Genomic DNA, 26,469 nt, shown 5'->3' on the forward strand with positions numbered 1-26,469 from the left:
GATTAATTAGGTCAATTAGGACCTAATTGTAATTTTGGCATCGTAATTACATACGTATTATAATTAAAATTCATTAATAATTGACCATGGGTGGTGCGGTGGGCTTGGCTGGGTCCCGCTCTTTGGTGGGTCTGGGGTTTGAGTCCTGCTTTCGGTGTCTTGTAACGGACTGGAGTCCTGTCCTGGGTGTGTCCCCTCCCCCTCCAGCCTTGTGCCCTGTGTTGCGGGTTAGGCTCCGGTTTGCCGCAACCCCACTTGGGACAAGCTGTTTCAGACTCTGTGTGTGTAATTAACCTAAAAATTTTTAAATTTGTTTCTCAAATGTTTGAAATATGAGGATTCAGTGCATATATTTCAATAAGCCGTTGTAGTTGTTTTTTTTGCATCAGGCTCTTAATATATAAGGGATGAGTGAATATTTCATGAGTAATGGCCATTCCAGTAATTCTTTGAAAAATGTATTCTGAGAATACTGAGAATTAGGTGGAAAATAAAACTCCCGGCTCTCCTTAAATAGTCTTTTTGATGTGTGGAACAGATCTTGGCCTGGCTTCAGTTTTCTGAAGTTCATGTTTCTCACAGGAGTGGATCCAGCAGAACAACATCCTGTCTATCGTGCTGAGGGACAGTCTCCACCAACCTCAGTATGTTGAGAAACTAGAGAAGATCCTCCGCTTTGTTATCAAGGAGAAGGCCCTGACACTCCAGGACTTGGATAACATCTGGGCAGCCCAGGTACCCAGGTTCTTGTGGGTTTTGTTTATAGCCATTGGCAAAAGTTAGCAGGAGAGGAGCATTGAGCGATCTCTGTGTCATTTTGAGCGAGATGCTTGTATGAACTAATTAATTGATAATGGTTCTTTTCATTTTCTGAATGCTACATTTTATGCCTTTTTTTTTTTTTTTTTTGTAATTCCATAGGCTGGCAAGCATGAAGCTATTGTGAAGAACATGCACGACCTTCTTGCGAAGCTTGCTTGGGATTTTTCACCGGAGCAACTGGATCATCTCTTTGATTGTTTCAAGGTAAGCCTAATGCCAGAGGAACTTAAGAAACCTCAAGTGTTTTTGTTTTTTTTGTTTTTTTTTTTTTTTTAAATACCTTTAACTCAAAGTTTCTTTCCCTGTGTTTTCTTTCTCCAGGCAAGTTGGACAAATGCAAGCAAGAAGCAGCGGGAAAAGTTGCTGGAGTTAATCCGACGCCTAGCTGAGGATGACAAAGATGGTGTGATGGCCCATAAGGTGCTGAATCTGCTGTGGAACCTAGCTCACAGCGACGACGTCCCTGTGGACATCATGGACCAGGCCCTAAGCGCTCACATCAAGATCCTAGACTATAGTTGCTCCCAGGTACGTAGCATGAGGACATGCCAAGTTCTGCTTCATGTCACTTAGTTTAATGATCTCACCAAAAATTATCATGAATGAATGAATACACCAACTATATAGTTGAGGAAAAACTATGGTGATGACTTACTGGTTTCTTGGCTGATGTAAACTGTCATTTCTTAACATCTTGACTTTTGTGACCAAGGGCTGACTTAATGTGCTTGCAGGACAGAGACACACAGAAGATCCAGTGGATAGACCGCTTCATCGAAGAGCTGAGAACCAATGACAAATGGGTGATACCCGCACTAAAGCAGATCAGAGAGATCTGCAGCTTGTTTGGGGAAGCTCCTCAGAATCTCAGGTGATCAGGGTTACTTATGAACAGTGTGTTTTCTTACCCTTAGAGTTAGACATCTTAGATATCTGTGCAGATGCTTGAAGATCCTGTCCAGGGATACATGGAGGACTTCAGTTGCAGTACCAAACACTATATCACTGAAGTTCCGAACTAACGATCGCTTACTGCTGGTAGTTTCTTAAATTATCAAAAAAACACTGGCTTCATATAGTTATATTTCATGAAGTGGGCCTCTGCTCCCATTGGCTGTGCCCAAGGTGTAATTTCACACTAAGCAGGTTCTAAATTTCACAAACTGGACACATTCATCTCAGGCATTCATTCTCCTTTGGTTGATTTCTCTCACAATTCTTTCTGGTGAACTTTTCATCCTGGGGTATAGCTTTGTCTGTTATTTTTAGAATCATTTTATGCATACAAGCATCTGATAAAGATATTAGGACCCACAGTAAATGTTACCTTTTTCTTATTTTGTGCTATGTAGATGTATATACAGCGCAGACCACTTTATATGCGATTGTTTTAAACAGACTGTGTTTAAAGCAGACGGTCCTAAAATGCTGTTTGATCGTACCCATGCAGAACGCAAGGGATGCCCCAATACCAAAGATTGATCTTAAGGAAAATAAAAAAAAATGTAACTTTTGCATGTAAAGCAAACTTCATATGGATTTACGGTTAAAACGGTCACGTTTAAATTTGTCTGCACTGTAGAAAATTATGTAAAATGTAGCAGAAATGTAGCCCACATACCTGTTGTTTTTCAGAAAGAAAATTCCTATTAACATAGAAAAGAACTTAGTGGGGTAAGTGGTTCAGTTAATTTGGGGTTTACTGTTATAATGTAAATTATTTAAATCTAAGTATAGTGCTTTAAAATTGAAGTAAGGTTCAATAGCTTGAACAGGGTGTTTTACAAGCCTGCTTGGGCCTCCTTTCCCCAGTGTTTTCCTCAGACATACTTTGCTTCCCTTCTTCCAATTCTCCTCATGGCTATTCCAGGGATACATTGCACCGGGTGCTTATTGGTTCTCCTACGCCTCTGTAGGGTCGCAGTTTTCAGCTGACTCAAAGCGCCTTCTGGAATTTTTCTGCTGTCTTCTCTCCTGCAGGAAGTGGTGTGTACATGTACAATGGTCTGTCTGCCACCTTCGCACAAGGGGCAGTCAGGGTGCTATTACACCAGCTTGCTTCAGCCTTGTGTGCTGCTACATACAAGCATTACCATGACCTCATGTTTCAGTTGCCGTTCTTCTACATGCAAGTTTTTCATGCATTTTGAAGTTAAACTGAATTCTTCAGAACTGGCAGATGTGCTTCATAGTGGAATGTCCATATTTTGGGAGAAATTCATAACATAACATAACATGTTCCCGCTCTCCCACAGTCAGACTCAGCGGAGCCCGCACGTGTTCTATCGGCATGACTTGATCAACCAGTTGCAGCACAACCATGCGCTGGTCACCTTGGTGGCTGAGAACCTGTCAGCGTACATGGAGAGCATGAGGCAGTTTGTCAAAGGTTGGTCCTCATCCTAAAGAGATTGCAGTGCAGGGGCTCCATCTAACCTCATGCGTTGTGTTCGTGATCCAGCTTTATCGCCAGTAGACCTTGCTCGCCGATGTCACAACCTCACCTTTTGTCAAAATCCATGTTGTGCGCTCCTCTCCCCAGAGGAGCGTGCAGACTTCGACCCGCAGACAGTGCGGCCCGGCAGTCGCTACAGTCACGTGCAGGAAGTCCAGGAGAGGCTCAACTTCTTGAGGTGAGGAAACCCTTCTTCGTTCCACTTTTATACCTTGCGACCTTGACAGGTCGGATATTTGGCAAGTCAAAACCACCTTTTTATTGCAGGAATATCTACAGCAAGTTTGAAATGTCCTCATTTTGCTATAGATGTAAATGGATAGCTGCGAGGAGGCCTTGTGGTGGGTTGCCGTGATGATGACAGGTGGATGCTTTGTGATGCAGGTTCCTCCTGAAGGACGGCCAGCTCTGGCTGTGCGCGCCGCAAGCCAAACAGATTTGGAAATGCCTGGCTGAGAACGCAGTCTTCCTTTGTGACCGCGAGGCTTGTTTCAAGTGGTACTCAAAGTTGATGGGTGATGAGCCAGACCTGGACCCAGACATCAACAAGGACTTCTTTGAGAACAATGTTCTGCAGCTGGACCCCTCACTGCTCACAGAGAATGGCATGAAGTGCTTTGAGCGCTTCTTTAAGGCTGTGAACTGCCGGGAGGGCAAGTTGGTGGCGAAACGGAGGGCGTACATGATGGACGACCTAGAGCTCATCGGCCTGGACTACCTCTGGAGGGTAGGTGCTCCAAACTTTGTGTGCTTTATTCTGGTTATTTGATCTGTGCTATGGATGTCTTGGTATTTCAGAAAGAGCAGAGCAATTTATCTCTTGATACCATAGTTATTTATTCATTTTCCTGAAACAGCCCCCTTATTTAAGTAAATTAATGCTGTCATTTGAAATAAAAAATTTAAATGAAGGAAAGAATTAAAAACATTTATTGCATTTGGGGATTTTTGAGAAAATATTTTCTTTAAATGAATCTTTTTCTGGCAATGTTTCTTTGGAGGTATAAATATTAATTTTTATTGAAATAATATAAATTTACAGGTTTATTGCTTATTTTCTGAGATTTCACAATATGTGTCACCTTGTAAATCCAGTATTTCAGGGGGGCTGGATCAACATTTCTTATATTTGTCTTAGCTATGTAAGCTTCCATAGGTACACTATGTTCATTGCTGTGCTGTTACATATGCTCATTCTTAAAAGCTGGGTAAAGAAAATTAATTTAATGCGTATATGTGCCATGGGGCAGAAGAAACACTGGAACTAATGGGTTTAGGCAAAGGGAAAGGGGGTTTGGCCAACATAAGAGTGCTCTTCCATCTTGTGGCCTATTTTTGCCTTAATCTTTCAGTGTGTATGGTTTATGCATTATATAAGGAAGGAGGATATGTAAAGCACTTGGTGACATGATGCAGTACTGTCTTAAGGATTGAGGGAATGTGTACAGTTACTGGAGAACAGCTAAAAATCTAGTTAAAGTGGAATTTAGAATTTGGTAGGTTTGAAGTAAATCTCACTTTAACTAGATTTTTAGCTGTTCTCCTGTAATTTCACTTACCACAATACAGGCTTATTTTAAAGTGCAATTCCTTTGAAACTGTGTAGTTAGGTTCCCAGGCTACAGGTTTGATCTTAAGGTTTTCACATTGGATTATGTGCCCAGTGCCTCAGATTCATACTCATCACCATTCAGTTATGTGTCACGATTGTGTTTCTTGATTTTTACCTCTTGCGTGCCATGAGTATCTGCACTTATATACACATGCAGATCAGTGTACAGTGGAGTAGACTGCAGTTGAAGTTATCTTAATTGCTGCAAAAAGTGATACAAATATCATTCTTTGGTAATTCAGAGAGACAGCTTTTCGTTTTTGCGTTCATTTCCTTGAATGCAATTTTTCTTGTCTTCATTATGCGCTGTGGCTGACAATGCCAGACTTTCACTGTAATTTGTGTGTTTGCGTGGTTGCGGACAGGTTGTGATTCAAGGGAGTGATGAGATCGCCAATCGAGCAATCGACTTACTTAAAGAGATATATACAAACCTTGGACCAAAACTGCAAGTCAATCAGGTAAGATGCTTTTCTAAATTGCAGGGTTAGCAGTGTGTTGGTTTTTTTATTTTTTATTTTTTTTTTTTTTAAAATCGTATTTGTTACTATATTCTATGAACTTAGGACAGTCTGGAATGTTTCTTTCTCGCCTACGAAAGTCAGAATGCTTGAGACGATGCTGTTGCTGCTGATGTTCAGTTTAGTCCAGTTTGTACAGTTAAACTTTTTTACAGTGCTTTCTTACCAGCATGTACATTGCAAAAGCTCAAGAAGCTTAGAACCCTTGACTTGGTTTCCTTGTAGGTGGAGATCCACGAAGATTTCATTCAGTCGTGTTTCGACCGGTTGAAGGCCTCTTACGACACCTTGTGTGTGTTGGACGGGGACAAAGACAGTATTAACTGCGCCAGGCAGGAGGCAATTCGGATGGTCCGCGTGCTCACTGTCCTAAGGGAGTACATCACCGAGTGCGACAGCGACTACCATGAGGAGAGGGCTATTCTCCCCATGTCCAGGTACAAATGGAGGAAGAAGTTCACAGACATCAGAACTCTTGATTCTGAGAATATGAACTATTCATATGTCTGTCCTGCTAGTACAGCTGTTGAACATTTGCTCCATCTCATCCACAGAGCTTTTCGGGGCAAGCACATCACGCTCATAGTGCGTTTCCCAAACCAAGGCCGGCAAGTGGATGACCTGGACATTTGGTCGCACACCAATGACACGATAGGATCTGTGCGGCGCTGTATCCTCAACCGAATAAAGGCGAACAGCGCACACACCAAGGTTGAGCTCTTCATCGGCGGAGAGATTGTGGATCCTGCCGATGACAGGAAGCTGATTGGCCAGCTCAACCTCAAAGATAAAACCGTAAGCGTTTCCATTTTTCTGTATCCCTGTGGATTGAGATAGATGTTGTTACTGTTACAGTGAGTGTTGTCATTATCTTTTTAAAAGTGTCATCTTTTCCCTTCTCCTCCTTTCTGCAGTTAATCACAGCCAAGCTCACCCAAGTTAGCTCCAATATGCCTTCAAGCCCCGACAGTTCCTCCGACTCCTCCACAGGGTCTCCTGGGAACCATGGCAACCATTACAGTGATGGGCCCAACCCCGAGGTGGAAAGCTGTCTTCCTGGAGTGGTGAGAGAACAGTTTGTGTGCTGTACATACTTTAACTCCTTCACTTCCCTCTTACATTACTCTTTGGCAGAGAAAAGTCTCATTAAAAGGAGCGCAAATACGCACAGGTATGTTTGGGTTAGTTTGCAAACTTTTATACGCACAAGCAAAACTGGCCATACGTCTAAAAGAAGCAAAATTGGCCATGTGTCCTGTGACAAATAAGTTCAGCTATATCACGACAGATGGCATTTGGCAGAAGTCCCAATATTTGCAGCGCGCACCAGGGTTTGATAAGTTTGCCACCATTGTTGTTTCTTTGCATTTTGGCTTTTTTCTTTACCGCCGTTTGGTAGTTATTAAACCTGTAGAGTGGATTTTAAAATTACTGTTAGTGCAGAGCAGAAGGTGTGAATGATGAAGTTGAACAGGGCGTAAGAATTGCAAAAGCCGCCTCATTTCAACGCGAATCCTTCGTCTCAGAATTAACTTTCCTCCAGTGTTTTGCAGATTCTTTCTAAATGAAGGCAAGTGTTAACTTTTTTTGATTTATTAACAGGTTTGCAGTTTGCCGTTATGTTTTAAGTCGAGGGCTTACTCTACTGGTTTTGTTGGCCTTTAATTTGTGCTGGACACAAGTGGTCCAAGTGGGAATGTGCTTTACAGTGACGGTGCGACGTGCTTCTTTCAGATCATGTCACTGCACCTACGCTACATCTCCTTTCTGTGGCAAGTAGCAGACCTGGGCTGCAACCTCAACATGCCTCTCCTGAGGGATGGCGCACGTGTCCTTATGAAGCTCATGCCGCCTGGTATGTGATTCAGCCCTGCTTTTCCTTATTATGTCTGTCCTCCCAATGATCTGCTTTACATCCAGCCACTGAGAACAAATACCGTATGTACTCAATTCTAAGATGGTTTTAATGTAAAAGACGCAAAGCAAAGAAATCCTGAAACTCCACAGGTTTATTATTCAAGCTTTGTATTACTTAAAACGACACATTTTCTATTCATCTAACAATGGAGGGAGGTGATATGCAAAAATAAATAAATTTTTCTCATAAATGTATTTATTGATTTCCTCTTTACTATCAGCCTATGAACTTTCTTCAGAATCACTGTTGGATTCAGAACTGCTGACATCAATCTCTCTCCACAAAATGTCGTCTGTGCCAAATTTAGTTTAAATTCAATGCATGTGGTACTAGCAATTGCCAAAAGCCAACTTAAGCAATTAGAGTGATATGTATGTCATTACCTCATTGATTGTAAGACACATCCCGATTTTCAAGGTGTTAAAATTTGAAAAAATGCGTGTTGTAGATTTCATGAAATACGGTATATGCAAGTTACATCTAAAGTCAGATCTAGTGGTTCCCAGACTTCCATGTATGAAACATACTTTCCCCCCCCCAGATAACACTACAGTAGAGAACCTGCGGGCTACATGCCTGGATCATGCCAAACTGGGGGAGAACAGCCTCAGTCCCACTTTGGACTCTCGTTTCTTCGGCCCCTCTCCATCCCAAGTGCTCTATCTGACTGAGGTGTGTCCTCCTAGTGTGGCTTAAGCATATGGCCGATTCCATCAGCAGCAAATACTTGTGTGCTCCTTCGCGATTAACATTTCCTCTTGCTCTCTCGGACTCTGCAAGGTGGTCTACGCCTTGCTCATGCCAGCCAGCGGGACGCTCGGAGAGGACGCCAGTGACTTCCAGTACAACTTCTTGAAAAGTGGCGGGCTGCCCCTGGTCCTGAGCATGCTGACTCGGAACAACTTTCTCCCCAATGCGGACATGGAAACGAGGCGGGGCGCCTATCTGAACGCTCTCAAGATTGCTAAGTTGTTACTGACAGCTGTGGGCTTCGGCCATGTGAAGGCTGTGGCCGAAGCCTGCCAGCCAGGCGGAGAGGGGACAGCCCCCGTCTCACCGGTCAGTGTGCCCCTCTAGATACCCCAAAAATAACCCAGATCGTTCCTGCGTGTGTATCACTAAAGAAGAGCTTGTGTGGATGGGTCAGTGAGTACTTCTCTTTCACTCATTACTATAATTGATCTTGAGTCCAAAGTTCTTTGTTGCCCCCAGATAAACCAGGCAACACATGACCAGGCCATTGTGCTCCAGAATGCCCTGCAGAACATTCCCAACCCTTCGTCTGAGTGCATGCTCCGCAACGTGGCCATCCGGCTCGCCCAGCAGATCTCAGACGAGGTATCCAGTAAAGGCGCTATATTTTTCTCATGCAGAGCCATGCATGTCTGTTTTAGTTCCGTTTGTTTAGAGTAAGGAACAGTCAGTAGTACAATAGTACTGTTGGTCGTCCACAAATCCTACTTTGTCGTTAGTCGAAAAGCAGCATATACTCTTACATGAATCCTAAGGAGATATTAACAATTACCATGCATAAATGCTACATTACGTTTTCACTGATTTCACACATTATCCATGTTAAAACGTACTAATCTACAATAATATAAATATCATACAGTAATTATAAGATGAAATGCAGTACAGACAGTTATATTTGAGTACTGTAGTTAATACTGTGCAGTGTTCATTACATGAACGCCCACTTTTTTTGTTTGCTAGCCATTTTTAAAAAAAAAAAAAAAAAGTAATTTGAAAAGATTCACAAATGAGTCATTGTTAGACACCCAAACACTGACGGAAGCCCAAACAATTAACAGACATTCTTCCTTGTGGCACCACGATCGGTCAGTCAGTGGTATCGTTAAGAGATGGCGCAGTCATGCTTAGCTATTATAGCGAAACGTCAGGACTCGAAAATAGCATAATACAGTTAATTTGATCACAGTCCTATGTCCGGAGAGCCATAAGCCACATGTTTTTTTTAATTTGAGAACCCCTGATATAAAAAATGAAAATTAGGGTTCTTTTAATAATCAAAATTCCTCACCATTTGTTGAGCTGTTTCTTGTCTTCAAACAGAATTTCTTCCAGGCTTCCAAGTACATCCCAGACATCTGTGTGATCAGGGCCATACAGAAGATTGTCTGGGCATCGGGCTGCAGCATGATACAGCTGGTCTTCAGCTCTAACGAGGAGATCAGCAAGATATACGAGAAGGTATTACCCCAGCTCAGCTTTGTTTTTTTATGCTTTCCCAGCAGATCGGTAGCAGATGTGCGCTGGGTCAGAGTTTGACTGGAACGCCGTTGTCACCCCGTACAGGCAAACGCGGGGAACGAACCAGATGCAGAGGACGAGCAGGTGTGCTGTGAGGCCCTGGAGGTGATGACATTGTGCTTTGCGCTTCTCCCCACGGCACTTGACACGCTCAGCAAGGAAAAAGCCTGGCAAACCTTTATCATCGACTTGCTGCTGCACTGCCAGAGCAAGTGAGTGACCAGCCTAGTGTCTCTGTCACCCCGTGTCATCAGGCTACAGTATCCACCAAATGACCGTGCAGTGACCACCCAGTGACTCGCTGTTGTGCTTCTTCAGGTCTGTGCGTCAGATGGCCCAGGAACAGTTCTTCCTCATGGCCACGAGGTGTTGCATGGGACACAGGCCGCTGCTCTTCTTCATCACCCTTCTTTTCACAGTTTTAGGTGTATGTATCACTTTTTTTGACCGAGTTTATAGGATTTCTAACCTCATAATGAAATCAGTACCCTTGATTGAAAGTATTTTGTTGTAAATATTGCATGGTGTAGACTTTATAACTTTGTTTGATTTGACTCCTCCCCTTTTTCAGAGCACTGCAAAGGAGAGGGCTAAACATGCTGGGGACTACTTCACATTGTTAAGGCACCTACTCAATTACGCATACAGTAGCAACATCAGCCTCCCCAACGCAGAGGTTCTTCTGAATAATGAGATAGACTGGTTGAAACGAATCAGGGTGGGTTGGTGCTTTTCACTTGCTTTTCCTATAACAGAGCAACACACTGAGAAAATAACCACATCTGTGCAAGGTCGTCAGTGTTTGATTTGTGGTGAATGTCGGCAGGATGAGGTAAAACAGACAGGAGAGACTGGGGTTGAGGAGACCATTCTTGAGGGCCACCTTGGCATCACAAAGGAGCTGTTGGCTTTCCAGACCCCGGAGAAGAAGTACTACATTGGCTGTGAAAAGGGTGGTGCCAATTTGATTAAGGTCAGTGACTGCTCCTCAACTTTTTCTTTATTCTGTCTGCTGTAAAATGAATAATCCAAGTCCAAATTCCTGTCATTATAAAATAAAATGTGTGTGAAAAATCATTCAGGACTGGTTCACATCGGATTCCGTCCGCACGTGATCGGACTTCAGGTGATCAGATGCTGGAATGACTGGACAGTCCAGTGTGTTTTCCAGAATTTTCAAAAAAAAATCTGCAAAATGGAACACAGATTATTGGAAAAAAAATTTTTAATTTTAGTATTTGAAGTGATTTACCTGCATAAAACTTAGTTATAACAAAATATGTTGATTTATAAATGCGAAGTAAGGAAGTACCTGAATCTTCCAACAGTGTATCTCTTTTATTGTGTAATTTTGTCATATTATGCTGTGTGTTGAGAAAACATTTTATGTACATATAGCAACATTATTTCACATCAAAATGATTTTTTAAAGATCACATGTATGCTGTTGCTTGAAAGTATGTGAACCCTGTAGAAATGCTCGTTATTCTTTTATAAAATATTAAAATAAACTTAAGTCTAAATCTTAAACTTATAAAATCAATTAATGGTTAATTTACTTACCTACATCTTCCCACCTACCAGCGGAACTTGGGGTTCAACTCGCACTACTTCTGTTTTTACTGCACACGATTTCCTCTAAAGCAGCATACGGAATTGGTCATTACACACCTATTATGTCAGATGAGGAAGACTGCTTCCCATTAAATAACCATTTTGTGGTAAAAGTAAGGGATTCATACACATGCTTTCAAGCAGCATGATATGATACATCGGAATGACTGGTGAACTGCATGACTCCCTTCTCTCTCTCTCTCTATCAGACCAGTCATGCATGTTGGAGCTGTGTGTAATAATACTGTTACCTGATTATTTTATGCTGCCTTGTTCAAAGATATGGCCATGCAGGGTCCTCACATCTGTGTCATAACCCCAGTTTCTGCCTTTATTCCCACCGCAGGAGCTGATTGATGACTTCCTGTTCCCTGCCTCCAATGTGTACCTGCAATACATGAAGAGTGGCTCGTTCCCAGGCGAGCAGGCCATTCCTGTGTGCAGCACGCCGGCCACCATCAATGCTGGCTTTGAGCTGCTGGTTGCGCTTGCTGTCGGATGTGTGCGCAACCTCAAGCAGATCGTCGATACGCTCACAGACATGTATTACTTGGGTATGCACCTTAAGAATGGCATGGTTTTGGCCTTTGTTGTTGTCTAAAACACTGTGCTTCGTTCCTTATATCGGCCAGTTATAGTGCTCTAATACATGTTTTAAGTGTGTGTTGCTTCTACCCTCTACTTCCATTTAGGTTCGGAAGCACTTGCAGAGTGGGAGTACTTGCCCCCTGTTGGCCCCAGGCTCACCAAAGGCTTCGTGGGTCTGAAGAATGCAGGCGCCACCTGCTACATGAACTCAGTCATCCAGCAACTTTACATGATCCCTCCCATCCGCAATGGTATCCTGGCCATCGAGGGCACAGGCACCGATGTGGATGACGACATGTCCGGGGACGAGAAGCAGGATAACGAGGTGCGGTTGGTGCTATGTGGCAATTGGGTCTCTCTGCCACCGCTTTTTTATGGTCCTGAGGCAGAAGGATTTTGAGGTGCCTAGCTCCAAATTGTGCTCTGTGAACACAAGACTGACAGACTGGTTTTTTCCCCAAGTTTTCACGCAGTACTAGCGAGGCCTGAAAATGAAGGCGGCCATGCACAGAGGCATACCGCAGTACACATCTGTTTTGTCTTCAAAATAACTTTTGATTTATTCAAAGGTGACAAAAAGTTAAGCATGCTGGTCTCAATCCCACAGAGCAATGTGGACCCGCGGGATGAGGTTTTCAGCTATCACCACCAGTTTGAAGAGAAACCTTCTCTCAACAAGTCTGAAGACAGAAAGGAGTACAACATTGGTGTACTGCGCCACCTGCAGGTCATCTTTGGGCACCTGGCTGCCTCCCGGCTCCAGTACTACGTGCCCAGAGGGTTCTGGAAACAATTTCGGTACATGAGTCAGTTTATAATTATTTTAAAGAAGGAACCAGCTGTAGAATTGCCTAGTGTAGCTGTGCAGCTCTTACCAGTGTGTGTGTCTCTGCAGGTTGTGGGGAGAGCCGGTTAATCTTAGGGAACAGCACGATGCACTTGAGTTCTTCAATTCCCTTGTGGACAGCTTGGATGAGGCCCTGAAAGCTCTCGGTCACCCAGCCATGCTGAGCAAAATCCTGGGGGGGTCGTTTGCGGATCAAAAGATTTGCCAGGGTTGTCCTCACAGGTACGTGGGCTCACATCAACAGCCTTGATGCTTAACTTCCTCGCAGCTTTCCTACAACTGTGTTGGTGACTGCGCGTTGTGGAATATGTTCAGGTACGAGTGCGAGGAGTCCTTCACAACACTGAATGTCGACATCAGAAACCACCAGAACCTCCTGGACTCAATGGAGCAATATGTCAAAGGAGACCTACTTGAGGGTGCCAATGCCTACCACTGTGAAAAGTGCAATAAGAAGGTATGCATCCCTCTGCTTTAATGCGCACATCTCAACCCCTTGTTCGTCTTACGATAATGGTATGTTTTCTTGGCTGTAAATGGTATCTGCCTTGTAGAACGAGGAAGCGCATTTTAGGAGTCGTTCAAGTGTCTACAACGGCTGCTCTGTGCTCTTCAGGTTGACACGGTGAAGCGTTTGCTCATCAAGAAGCTGCCTCCTGTCCTGGCCATCCAGCTGAAGAGGTTCGACTACGACTGGGAACGGGAGTGTGCCATCAAGTTCAACGACTACTTTGAGTTCCCCCGGGAACTGGATATGGAGCCGTATACAGTGGCGGGCGTGGCCAAGCTGGAGGGTGACGATGTCCATTCTGAGAACCAGGTGATCCAAAATGAGCCTTCGGAAAGCGACGCCCCGGGCAGCTCCAAGTACCGACTGGTGGGCGTGCTGGTGCACAGCGGCCAGGCGAGCGGTGGCCACTATTACTCCTACATTGTCCAAAGAAATGGTGGCGACGGTGAGCGGAATCGCTGGTACAAGTTCGACGATGGCGATGTCACTGAGTGCAAGATGGATGATGACGAGGAGATGAAGACGCAGTGCTTTGGAGGGGAGTACATGGGCGAGGTCTTTGACCACATGATGAAACGGATGTCCTACCGGCGGCAGAAGAGGTGGTGGAACGCATACATCCTGTTCTATGAGCGCATGGACTCTCTGGACAAGGACAGCGAGCTGGTGAAGTACATTTCAGAGCTGGCCATCAGCACCAAGCCACACCAGATCAAGATGCCAGCTGCCATCGAGTGTAGCGTGCGCAAGCAAAACGTGCAGTTCATGCATAACCGTATGCAGTACAGCCTGGAATATTTCCAGTTTATAAAAAAACTTCTGACCTGTAACAGTGTCTATTTAAACCCGCCTCCAGGTACGTATCTGCCCGCTTTCTGCTTTGACTCCACATCTCCATTGGTTCTTTAACCATTATTAGGCCCTGCTGGTCCCCCTTGAGCTGGCTTATTTACACACAGGTGAGGAAGGTGCACGTGAACCAGTCTGCTTGTAGACAGTGAGGGGGAGACAGAATAAGCAGCAGAGCCCCAGTGCTCACAGTGTATCGATAGGACACATTACTGTAGTTCTCCACATGTGGTGTCCACATCCAGAGGTCTTCTGGGAGCCCTATGTCTGGACAGGGCAGGGAGAGGAGAAGCATAAAATTTCCTGTTCGTAACTCCTGTGTGGGGCGCAGTGGGTTGGACCAGGTCCTGCTCTCTGGTGGGTCTGGGGTTCAAGTCCCGCTTGGGGTGCCTTGCGACGGACTGGCGTCCCGTCCTGGGTGTGTCCCCTCCCCCTCTAGCCTTCCGCCCTGTGTTGCCGGGTTGGGATCTGGCTCCCCGTGACCCCGTGTGTGACAAGCAGTTCAGATGATGATGTGATGTGATAACTCCTGTGTACTGGTGCATTATGAATGAAGCAAAGTGTAAATAAAATATTTTATTTACAGTTACCCATAATTTTTACAGAAGATCAAGTTGAATTACTGCCAAGTTTTTGTTCTTCGCTTATTGAAGTCTGTGTGCATGAAAGATGTTTGAACTATCTCAGGTGTGCTGCAGTTGGACACATTGCAAGTACATGAAGATGACAAACTCGCAGTATAAGAAGCCCTGCTACATTGTGACCCAGTGTAACCGAGACAGAACATGCATGCCCCCCCCCCCCCCCCCCCCCCCCCCCGAGCTCCTGCAATGATGAGAATAAATTTACACTTCTTTAATGATGCTTGTTTTTTTTGTTTTAATTAGGGCAAGATCATCTTTTGCCTGAAGCAGAGGAAATAGCTATGATTAGTATTCAGCTCGCTGCTAGGTTCCTGTTTAGTACAGGATTTCACACAAAGAAAATAGTCCGTGGCCCCGCCAGTGACTGGTAAGCAATTGTTTCTCTCTGAACCCCGTCGGCTCAAAAATAGCCCACAACACTCCTGCTCAGTGGTTGTACAACATGACGTTTTAAGACCTGTAAATGAGGTACAAAGCAAGTGTGTAAAGAGGTATAAAAATTATGATAAGCATTCAGTCACTGTGCTTGAATAATGCACAAAGAGGGAAGTAATAACCAAGGACAGAAGGTAAGGACAGGTGGTCCTCGGCTTATGACGGTTCCATTGTGGGGACTTTGTCCTACGTTGAAAATCCCATTAAATGAAATATAAGGATATATGAACAGTTAGTGTGCATAAATACATTCTTGTGTAACTGGCCTTTTTATATATAATTTTTCTTATTTCACACAATTTTTATTAAATTAATACTAATGTAGAATATACATACACTAGTGTTTTCATTTTTCATTGTTTATTTTCACTTTAATTTCTAAATCGTTTGTCTCCCGCCTTTTTTGTTTCAGCGCCACCAGAACACATCTTTTTTCTTCCTAGCTATTTTAAGTAAAAAGCAACTTGAAGGAAATCCCTTTTTTAAAAAAAAAAAAAAAAATTATTATTAATTTTTTTGTCTATTTTTCACTGCTAGACACCCAAACCCAAACTCAGACCCAAACAATAAGAAATACGGGCCCTTGCAGCAGTGCAGTCAGTCAGTGTTAGACATTACGACTAAACATTGGGACTTGAATTGTATACTAAGGTTAATGGAACAGGTGATGCACGTCTGGGTTGTTGTAAGTCACGTATATCATAAGTCAAGGACTGCCTGTATACACTTGCTGTCCCATCAGTGCATCATATTCACAAGACACAAGATATTCATGTATCTTCAGTATTTTCAGCACATTTTGCTGCAGTGACCAAGCAGTATGATCAGACTTCTCATTTGAGAAGAATCATAATTCAGCTTTACCCAAAGTTATGTTTTTAGAGGAGGGTTTGAAAGGTTCCAGACTGGGGCTGTTGACCTTGTGCCGTTTGCCCTCCCCTCAGGTACGACGCCCTGTGCATCCTGCTCCGGCACAGTAAAAATGTGCGCTGCTGGTTTGCACACAACGTGCTCTTCGCCCACACCACTCGCTTCTCCGAGTACCTGCTGGAGTGTCCCAGTGCCGAAGTGCGCGGTGCCTTCGCCAAGCTCATCGTGTTTATTGCTCACTTCTCCCTGCAAGATGGGCCGTGCCCCTTTCCCGCTGCCTCGCCAGGGCCTTCTGCTCAGGTATCACCGGAGAACGAGATGTAGTGGGCATCGTGTGCTTTGAGCAGAAATCTGTGGAAAAGACTTTGAACCTGATTCTAGGAATTTGAGCGTTCTTAATCCCTGTCCACATTTGTATGTTGAAATTCTCCAACAGTAGGTTACGTAATTGCTCACGACTCCACAATAGCTGATATTTTAGAACACGGTTACGTAGGTAACGTTAAGAAGTCGTTTACCCTCTCGGTAATGAAGACGCTTGGTCCCCGCAGCAGTCGTGTGACAGTCTCAGCCTGAGTGACCACTTGCTGAGAGCTGTACTGAACTTGCTCAGGAGGGAGGTGTCGGAACACGGACGCCATCTGCAGCAGTACTTCAACCTCTTTGTCATGTACGCCAACCTCGGTACGTGCCTAGTCTTCCTTTTCCCCAACCGCTCGGCGTGCGCCCCCCTTCCCTGCTCATACCCCCCTTCTTGCTTTGTGTTCCAGGCATGGCAGAGAAGACCCAGTTGCTGAAGCTGAGTGTACCCGCCACCTTCATGCTGGTGGCTCTAGACGAGGGTCCTGGACCTCCTATCAAGTACCAGTATGCCGAGCTGGGCAAGCTGTACACTGTGGTGTCGCAGCTGGTGCGCTGTTGCGATGTATCATCGCGCATGCAGTCTTCAATCAATGGTGAGCTTCTGTGGTTATTTGGAAGCCCTCCTGACAGCATCAGTGTTGTGCTTGTTTTTAAACAGGTATCATAAGTTGCACTACATGAAGATGCGAATCCCTATTCAGGACAAGCTCAGAGTCAAGGGCTCAGAAGTTATTAAAAGTGACAAGTGGTTGTGCATCTAGTACAGCTGTGGATTCTTTCAGGTTGAGGTTCCATTGAAAGGCACTTGTGCTTCCTCAGGTAATCCACCTCTTCCAAACCCGTACGGTGACCCCAGCTTGTCACAGCCCATCATGCCGGTGCAGCAGCTCGTGGCGGAGATCCTGTTTGTGCGTACCAGCTACGTGAAGAAGATCATCGAGGACTGCAGCAACTCAGAGGAGACTGTCAAGCTGTTGCGCTTCTGCTGCTGGGAGAATCCACAGTTTTCCTCCACTGTGCTCAGCGAGTTACTGTGGCAGGTGGGGAGCGTTCTGCTCTTAAAGATCCACTTGGGCTGTCACTGCTGTTTTTATTTTATTGGCAATTCACAAATTCACTGTTTGCACACTGTTGTACTTTTCTTGGTGTGGTACTCACCTGTTCTAGTCTTGTGCTTTCTATCTGTCCTTCTGTCTGTCTGCCTATATGTCTTGTCCTTTGGAAAACAATGCACATGCAGCTTTGAGAATTTTGAGACATGTTTGGTTCTTGTGTATCTTCTGCTTAAGGAAATATCCTCTGGCTTATTTTATTTACTACTTTTTTTGCATGGCGATCCCTTAGGTGGCGTACTCCTACACATACGAGCTCAGGCCTTATCTAGACCTGCTGCTGCAAATTCTGCTCATCGAGGACTCTTGGCAGACCCATCGGTGAGTCTCTGATTATCTCTGTCTTGTAATGTCACGTATGGATGTGTTGCAGTTGGTGTTGTGGGTACTCCAAACACCTTCTTTTGTGCCGTCTCTAGGATCCACAATGTGTTGAAGGGCATCCCCGATGACAGAGACGGCCTATTTGATACCATCCAGCGCTCCAAAAACCACTACCAGAAGCGGGCCTACCAGTGCATAAAGTGTATGGTGGCCCTCTTTAGCAACTGTTCGGTGGCCTATCAGATCCTCCAGGTACAGGAAAGTGAGCTCTGTAGTCTGCTTGCTCCTGTGTGTGCTGCACAACGTGTGGCCTGATGTGCTGGAAACTGGTTGCATCTGCAGAGCAACGGGGACCTGAAGAGGAAGTGGACCTGGGCGGTGGAGTGGCTGGGAGATGAGCTGGAGCGGCGGCCGTACACTGGGAACCCGCAGTACACATACAACAACTGGTCGCCACCTGTTCAGAGCAACGAGACCTCCAATGGCTACTTCCTGGAGCGCTCGCACAGTGCCAGGATGACCCTGGCCAAGGCCTGCGAGCTGTGTCCCGAGGAGGTACATTTCCCGTCGCTCAGATTTCACTTACACCAGTCTCCTCTGCATTGTGGGAGGGATTGTGAGAATTTTATAAACCTTCTCGAGCTGCGTCTTCACTGTTAGGACCAGACTGTTGGATTGTACAGTTTTCCTTAATTAGCCTAATTAGCACTTCAGGCATCCATCTCACCCTCACAGGGATTTCTTGGCTGATTTCCAGCATTGCCTACAGCTTATTGCCTTATAAAATGTTAATGTGGAGGAAACTGGCGTTAAATTTGGCTTTATATAAAAAAAAAAAAAAAATCTTGCGGCGTTGCTGTTATTTTTTGTTCTTTTTTCATCGGTGATTTGTCGTTGCCACTACGCTCATATTTAACATTGTACAGCACCTACATCCAGCAGGTTTCTGTACATTTCGAAAGCGAGTACTAATCTCTGGTCTTCAGTACTCTTGTACCTCAATTTATAAACAAAATTATTCACCGGTTTGTGTCTGCTGAAGTGCCAGATAAAATACTTAGCAATTCACGGTAAGACTTGAATTCTCCAGTTTTCATCAACAACTCGTCCAAATCGGGGTCTCGCTGTCCCTCTATACTGAAAGCACAGGACTTGAGGCAGGGTACAATGTGGGCAAGGTGCCAGATTATTTTCCTTTCTTGAACATGAAGCAACATTAAAGTCTACTTTAAAATAAAAGCTTTAATACTTTAACTGAAAAATGTAAAAATACATCACGTCCACTACGTCCTATTCAGCGTGTTCTGTGCTGCCTTATTGACACAAGGCGGTGCTGCGCTCCTCCAGTACATAAGGTGCCCTGGGAGAATGGAAATGGGGAGTGAGGTGTAGCGTAATGGGCGATCACATGAGAAGGACATATTAAAATTTGTTCGCCTTCAGTGCCGGATGTGTATCTCACGGTAAACTTTAACACAACTGCCGTAAACTGACGGTGAGAAGGCAACCAGTGTATTACATAAATGTTTTGCAGCATCCGGTCATTTTCAGTTTTACATCACAAATGCATAACGACAGACGTATGTCTGTTTATTCGCTGTGTAGTTTCTGTGAAAGGATCAGATTCGGCTCTTAAAAAGAAAAAAAAAAAAATTTGTAGAGTGCAATTGCATCTGTTCAGCTTTGAGATGCTGCACATTACACACCACCCCACCAGCACCATTTGAGATTCTATTCTGAGTGAGTTTTGGTGCCCTGTAATGGCAGGAAGTGGAAACACAGATCATCTTTGCTCTGCAAAAGATTTTAGGAAAAAAATAGAATGTTAAAGGAAATTACTGGGATGTTTGTAACATGAGGTACAAGTGTATTTGAAAATGGAAGTCGACGCATTCTTTATCCAAAATTTTTTTTTTTTTTTTTAGCTCTGAGTTGCTAAAAGCAGAAGTGGTTTTAAATTATTGCTGAAATAATGTAACGTGCAGGTGGTCCTCGACTTGGAAAGGGTTTTGCTCCTTTTCCACGCTGTCATAATTTGACTTCTAGTTATACAATGTATTATATCATCAGTGTATATAAAAACAATATATATAAATAAGTAACATGCATGAATTCTACACTGCATAGTAGGGTTTTATTGTATTTCTTCACTAATTTCTTACATTGCCTATGTTAAAATAAAGCCAATACATCATAGTCATAAATACGGTGTAGTAATACAGCATAAAAATACAATTCCAGTGAATACTGTAGTTAATACTGTACAGTATTCATTAATAAACTATGAATATTTTTCTTGCTTGCAGACCTTTTCAAATTAGTAACTTGTAGGGGGTGACAGACAAAGACGCTCGTAAATAAAGTGCAATCGCTGCTAGAGACCCAAACAGTAACAGATAAGGGCTCCTTGTGGCGGTGCGGTCAGTCATCCCTAGACACTTCAACCTCATGTCAGGGCTCAGGAATAATATAATAAGGTAAATGGAACGACCTTTGTGAGTCCGGGCTTTTGTAAGTTGGATGTCATAACTCGAGGACCACCTGTATATATCCAGCACGCAGGTGTGTGTGCATGTATGTATACATGTATGCGTGTGTGTATATATTTATCCATATTTTAAAATTCACTGCTTTTTGCAGCTGTTGCTTTAAGTACTTTTTCATTAGTGGTCATGGCTTCAGTATTTTTATCTTTTGCTAGATAGACCAGTTTTACTCTTTATTTTTAAGTTGTTATGCTATAGGTAGGGCTTTGAGTTTTCGATGATGTTGTAATTAATGGCATCTTGCATCGTCACTGAAATAAACAAAAAGCTAATATATATATTGACCTACTTACAGAATGAAGCCTTTGAAAGCTGCTTGTGTTTTTGTGTTGGTTTTGGTTTTATTTTGGTTTTTCCTAAACGATCAATCGCTCTCTAATGTGCTGAACCTTCACAGTTCAGCCCTGAAATGTCTGACTGATGTGATTCTTAGTTGGCAAAGACTAACTGCAGAAATGCTCTTTAAATAACGTACGGTTTGAAAATGCTGTTTGATGCCTCCACGGTTGCATCCTTCAATGACGTCTCTTTCATATGCAATATTAACTGCCATTTCAAAATAGTGTCACTTAATGAAGCACGAGGTGGCGTCTGAAGAAGACGCCGCGCAGATGTCGTCCTCGCCGCAGCCACTTTTGCCAGGGGACGTGGCAGGACAGCAGCCGCCCACTGTAAGCCCCGAGTCCCAGCAAGCGAGTCTCCCTGTCCCTGCTCCCATTCCCACATCCCCTGGGTGTTCCGAGGGCACGTCGTAGTGTGGCTGCGCTTCATCTCCGTGTGTTTATCAAAGCTGTGTCTTCCCCACTGCCGCACCACCAAGTCCGACGTCCCCGCAGAAAAGTAATCGAAAACTCTAAGCCCTGGCTATAGTAACGGGACTTGTTTTGTTAGCATAAAATTTGGGTTTCTCATCCAGATGAGCTTGTGTGTTTTGTTTTTTGTTTTTTTCCTCCCCCCCCTCCCCTATTTTACTTTGCAGCTTCTTGTTCCATGTTTCAACAGGGTTTATCTCGATCGAATTTACGCACAAATTAACAGGTTGCGTAATTGTCAGTTTTGATACATTTGCAAAAGAAACAAAATACAGATGGTCCTCAACTTAGAACAGGGTTCCATTCCGACGACCTCATTGTAAATCGTAAATCCCCCTTACACTGTATTATGCAAACAAACATGAGTGATACTTTTGAAAATTTTCACCAACTTTACACATTGTTCATGTTAAGATATTATAAACAGCACAGCGCAGTACTATAATCAGTGTGGTGGGATTGTTATCATGTTCATTTCTAAATGATTTATATCACCATTTCTTCTTTTCTGCACTACCCGAACAATCGTTTTCTCTTGCTAGCCTTTGTAAACAAGTACTTTGAATGGAGTCATAAGTAAAACATTACTGTAAATAAAACACAATATTCAACTAGTCAATAAGGAATACGGTGTCTTGTGGCACTGTTATTTGAAAGGTCACTAATGAGCCACTGCTGGACACCAGGACACTGAGACCCAAACTATAACAGATATGGGCTTCTTGTGGCAGTCGATGTTGCCGTACGGCAAGCGGAACGCTCGACATTAGATGTTACAACCGAACATCGAGACAAAGCAATATAATGGGGTTAATGGGAACAGCCGTTGTAAGTCCGGGTTGTCATAAGTCGAGGACCACCTGTACATGTTTTGTGTATTTTTAACGTGGATTTTTTTTTTCTTTGTCAGGCATATGTGTTAAATGGCGCTTATTTATACAATTAGAAAACGAAGAAATTCATGTGCGAGCTGATGTGAGACTTTAAGACGAGTGTTTGGCTGAAGGTGACCATTGTTTACAGGTCTGCCAGTACTTTGTTGGAAACTGCAGGCTGTTACTGAGAACACACACAGCCAGAGTGCTTTTAACGTGACCGTTTCCGAAACGGCTCCCACATCACTTTAAAAAAAAAAAAAAAAAAAAAAAAAAAACCATTTCTGTTCACTATTGTATCATTGTTGCCATATGCTTGAATGCTGTGTTTCTGCAGATGTAGTTTGTTTCGATGGCGACTTCCTCTCATTTTTCTGCACTGAATTCATACATAGATGCCTGTCATACATTTTTGCAGTTCACCTTGTAAGGCCCTTGAAAAAGTCTGCTCACGTAAGGTTTTACCACCTGAATTTATGCTGATTTTAGAACTAAGGCAATTATATGGCAATTATAAAGTTCACCCACTCGCTGAAGTGCTATTTTAATTCCCGTTAACTCTTGTTCTCATTGTGCTGTTCACTTAGGGTGGCAGCAGATGGATGAGTTGATTTCATACTTTTGTTTGTTTTTAATGAGAGCCATTATGAAATAGCGGTGATGCTGTAGCGCAGATGAGCTGATTTTTCCAGCTCTGTTTCAGTGAACTTGTTACCCTGTTTCGGTTCTGTAGGAACCCGAGGACCAGGATGCTCCCGAGGAGCACGATGCCTCCCCTCCGGAGGACAGCACGCTGTACCCCAACCCCCCGGGGACACAGTATCAGCAGGTGTGTAACACACACATACATAACAGAGATACTACTTGGAGCCGAAGGCCTGAGGACTGTCCACCTTTTCACAGTGTCCTTGCTGTCAGAACCAACAGTCCGATCAAGCTTTACCATATTTTATGGGTCTAAAACTCAGTTGCAGATAGGTTATCAATAAGTAGAGTTTTGCTCGAGATCCTTCTTTTATGAATTTGACAGCATCATTTGAATTATTTTGACAATTTGTCAGTTACATTAAAAGTCAGAAGTTACATGTATTATTAAATTCTGTATTTTGGGGAAAGTAGTGCAAATGAAGTGAAATGGATGAGCTGAGCCAGGGGGTTTTGGTTAACATGGTAAACCAGCTGTGACACGTCTTGTCAGGAACTGGGTTTGAGACCCCTGTCTGTGGATCCTTACACTCTGCATGTCCAGATGTAACTGGCAGGAAGTGTCTTCCCATGTGCTTGAGCCTCTCTTCTCTCTCACGGGTTGCTTGTGTGTGTTGAGCAGAACAACCACCCGCAGGGGCAGCCATACACGGGGCCTGCTGCTCAGCACATGAACAACCCTCCCCGCCCAGCCCAACGAGCACAAGAGAACTGGGAGGGCCCAGAGGACCCGGCGCAGGCCCCCGCCAAGGAGTAGGACTCCCCGCTCACACGCGCCTGCCCTCTCCATCGAGATGCTCAATCAAAGTGCAAGACCAGGCCTTACAGTTCATTTGTGCCTCCAGGCCCCACCCCCTTGTGTTCACAAGTCAGTTTTTTTTAAAATTAATTTTTCTAGGGGTATTTAACCTGGAGCGGAGTATCAATTCACTGTCGGCCCTGCAGAATTTTGATCTCTGAAAACGTAACCCGGCTGCAGTGAGTAGTGTAAAGTGGTGTAAGAGATGGGGCCCGAGGCTTGCGCAGAACCCCGCAGAAGGTGTACATAGTACGGTGACGGCAGTAATGATCCACTTCCTGCAGCAAGGCTGATCGCTGCTGTAGGGAGACGTTGCAGGTTGACAGAGGGCACAAACAGATTTGGGGGGACTTGCTTTGTCATCTGTGCTCAGCAGTGAGGTTTCGTTTGGGTCCTTTGCATTTTTTTTTTCTTTTTTTTTTTTTAAGAAGGACAAACGTTACTCATGTCAACCACTTGAACCACACCAGGGTCGTCTCCCCCCGTGGGAGCTGATACTACTCGGGGCTGTAGGAACAGCTGGCTTTACTCCTGTGATACATGGTTGATGTAGAAAGTGGTGATGTGAACATTGTTCTAGAACTTTCATTGCCTTTTTTTTCCATTCTGGAGTTAATTCAGCCCATTTCGAAGCTCTAGTTAATACTGCTTGTAACATTTTAGCATGGCTTCACACCACATTAGTGTAGCCAACGGGAAAATCTACGCTTACAAGGCAGCAGCGGCTGTAAGCCCTGATTTACAGCTACTCTGAAAAGCCTTTTTTATTTATTTTTTTATTATTTTTCTCTTACACCTTGACAGTGGTATTTGGAACCAATATAAGAGTAAGTGGCTTTTCAATTGCACATATATTCCACAGTTGTAACATTCGGCGATGAACTTTTTGGTGGGACGATAAACATGTAGGTTTCAATAATAGGAATTTTAAAAAGATAAATATATATGCAACAATATGCTACACCAGGACACCTGGAGCATAATAGACAGTACTTGGTGTGCTTGTTTCTGTTTCTTTGGTAGAGCATTATCCTAGATTTAACTCAAATGACTTTGCAGCCTGGCAGAGGAGGGGTTCGGGGGGTGGGAGCGAGGGCTCCTATTACCCCGGTCACTTCATGTGCACATAGTCCTACTTGAATGGAGGCATTGTTTTAAAACTCTACATCCTTGGGGGACAAGAAATGCTAAGCAGGGTTGTATCATGAAATTAACAGCTGGCTTGACACCTTGCAACTGTCAGAGGTGTTGCTAAGTAAAGCATTATTCTTTAGGACATAAAGGAAAACAGTAAATACTGTATTTAATTGGTAACTTGAATGTGTTTGTTTCTTGTTTAATTTTTATCTAAAATACCAAATAACCCCTCAGATGAGAAGAATCAGCCCACCATATATTAAAATATTTAGCGGTTTTGTTTTATAGAAATTATTTTGCTGAATTTCACAAAAGAAATTGTGTTATTTTTAAGGAAGGTAATGACTGTACGGAGTTCTGCGCCCTGTTTTGCCGACTTTTGTTTTGGCTGTGGTGTGACATTTGAATTCTGGAAGTACAGTCGCGATGTGAACTTTCACTTTGTGAGGTTTTTTGTGCACAGAGATATAACAAAAAAAGCATTTTGCCCCTTAGCAAGAATAAAGACAATGGAATCTCGACACTGTAACCGTCTCCTTTTATTTATGGTTCATTGTAAATAGTTTTCTGCACGTAAATACAACACGAGTGTGAAAAGCAGTGAATTACGGAAGGGGGGGGATCCGTGTGCAGTCGGGACTTGCTGGGAGATGGAGTGCAGGTCCGCATGAGGGCCCATCCTGGAATGATGTGCCAGAACCGAACAAATGGCGAAACACAGATGAGACTCCTTACCAGCAAGCCATCCTGGGAAGAGAGGGTGAGGCTGCTTTTCGCAGACTGCCACCCCCCACCCCACCAAAACCCATACTGCACTGCAGGCTCTTGTCTATCCTCGTTCTTCCTCTGAGGGACACAATGGTTCATTGTTTTAGCCTGTAAGGTCTTCATTTTTTCTATTGGCTTTTGGTTGTGTTTTTGTCGGAATAAATTGGATCATACTGCCTTTTTGACTTTGAATTATTCTCAAGCTTTTTTTGTGATTCATGCATGGATGATAAAATCCCTTGATCTGCCTTAGAGCACTGTACAAACCCAGCACACTGTAAAGTTATACTTAAATAATAAATAGTATTTGAATTATTTCATGTGCTCCTCCGCTATTTGACACCCTCGCAAGCAGTGGCAGAGCTTGCAAAGACCACTGGGTTCATGGTCTCGAAGATGAAGTATGGAAGAGCAGGGGGCCTCCAGCCTGCAGACTTTTCCATGGGATGTGTCCTACAGGGAAAGAACTACTGCTCGATCATCTCAAGGCCATGTGTTTTCATCAGGTTTGTCTTAAACGGCACAAAGAATTATTCGCAAACAGTTATTTCTAAATACCTTCTTTTAATGGGATTTAAGTTTCCCCGTTCTTCCAATTCATCTAGTGTGGGCAACATTGAGTTGAGATGGATTGGTATCTCACCTGGAGCGTACCTTACCTGGGATTGGCTGTGGAGCACCGTGTCCCTGCTTTGGACAAGTAGTTATAAAAAATGCATGAGGGAATAAACACATTTACAACACAGCGCTCAGATGTTGCAAGTTAATTTCTGACACAGTGGATTTATTACTGCTGATGACAACTACAGAACCTGAGTCGGCAGTGGCTTGTCTTTGGAGCTTCTGGACCGCATACGAGATTCAAGTTAGTCGGCACAAATTAACCAATTTACTATTTGGTTCCAGGCTATACCGGTTCGTCTGCAGGTGGATGTGGAGTCCAGTACATACTAAAGTCTTCTGAGATCTCTGCCTTTTATTGAGAAATTTTATAAGATCCCACACTTTTGTTGTATCCAACACCGTTCAAAATAGGTGCAGACATGGAGAGCATCTTTCGCAAACATC

General features: G+C 43.8%; 1 protein-coding gene across 7 annotated transcripts in view; it reads left to right on the plus strand.

The window, feature by feature from the left end:
- Positions 1–23,923, plus strand: part of usp9 (ubiquitin specific peptidase 9) — a 43,653-nt gene extending 19,730 nt beyond the window's left edge. Inside the window, exons 10-47 of one of the 7 annotated variants that reach the window (XM_018739194.2) lie at positions 583–735; positions 922–1,026; positions 1,144–1,350; positions 1,557–1,693; positions 2,458–2,496; positions 3,078–3,211; positions 3,365–3,455; positions 3,662–4,004; positions 5,255–5,350; positions 5,636–5,847; positions 5,965–6,205; positions 6,325–6,474; positions 7,145–7,265; positions 7,870–8,000; positions 8,109–8,387; positions 8,541–8,666; positions 9,405–9,542; positions 9,648–9,814; positions 9,921–10,029; positions 10,174–10,320; positions 10,429–10,575; positions 11,563–11,770; positions 11,909–12,129; positions 12,412–12,602; positions 12,700–12,873; positions 12,967–13,108; positions 13,268–14,018; positions 14,899–15,022; positions 16,035–16,260; positions 16,512–16,644; positions 16,731–16,916; positions 17,143–17,363; positions 17,668–17,756; positions 17,855–18,011; positions 18,102–18,314; positions 20,869–20,976; positions 22,726–22,821; positions 23,320–23,923. In XM_018739194.2, the coding sequence (XP_018594710.1) occupies positions 583–735; positions 922–1,026; positions 1,144–1,350; positions 1,557–1,693; positions 2,458–2,496; positions 3,078–3,211; positions 3,365–3,455; positions 3,662–4,004; positions 5,255–5,350; positions 5,636–5,847; positions 5,965–6,205; positions 6,325–6,474; positions 7,145–7,265; positions 7,870–8,000; positions 8,109–8,387; positions 8,541–8,666; positions 9,405–9,542; positions 9,648–9,814; positions 9,921–10,029; positions 10,174–10,320; positions 10,429–10,575; positions 11,563–11,770; positions 11,909–12,129; positions 12,412–12,602; positions 12,700–12,873; positions 12,967–13,108; positions 13,268–14,018; positions 14,899–15,022; positions 16,035–16,260; positions 16,512–16,644; positions 16,731–16,916; positions 17,143–17,363; positions 17,668–17,756; positions 17,855–18,011; positions 18,102–18,314; positions 20,869–20,976; positions 22,726–22,821; positions 23,320–23,454 (6,648 nt within the window). In that variant the 3' untranslated portion in view covers positions 23,455–23,923. The remainder of the gene's footprint in view (positions 1–582; positions 736–921; positions 1,027–1,143; positions 1,351–1,556; positions 1,694–2,457; positions 2,497–3,077; positions 3,212–3,364; positions 3,456–3,661; positions 4,005–5,254; positions 5,351–5,635; positions 5,848–5,964; positions 6,206–6,324; positions 6,475–7,144; positions 7,266–7,869; positions 8,001–8,108; positions 8,388–8,540; positions 8,667–9,404; positions 9,543–9,647; positions 9,815–9,920; positions 10,030–10,173; positions 10,321–10,428; positions 10,576–11,562; positions 11,771–11,908; positions 12,130–12,411; positions 12,603–12,699; positions 12,874–12,966; positions 13,109–13,267; positions 14,019–14,898; positions 15,023–16,034; positions 16,261–16,511; positions 16,645–16,730; positions 16,917–17,142; positions 17,364–17,667; positions 17,757–17,854; positions 18,012–18,101; positions 18,315–20,868; positions 20,977–22,725; positions 22,822–23,319) is intronic. The other 6 variants (XM_018739195.2, XM_018739198.2, XM_018739199.2 and 3 more) reach the window with 6 other exon arrangements.
- Positions 23,924–26,469: the final 2,546 nt, after the last annotated feature.

Source organism: Scleropages formosus, chromosome 1, assembly GCF_900964775.1.
Source record: "Scleropages formosus chromosome 1, fSclFor1.1, whole genome shotgun sequence".
NCBI classification, from domain to species: domain Eukaryota; kingdom Metazoa; phylum Chordata; class Actinopteri; order Osteoglossiformes; family Osteoglossidae; genus Scleropages; species Scleropages formosus.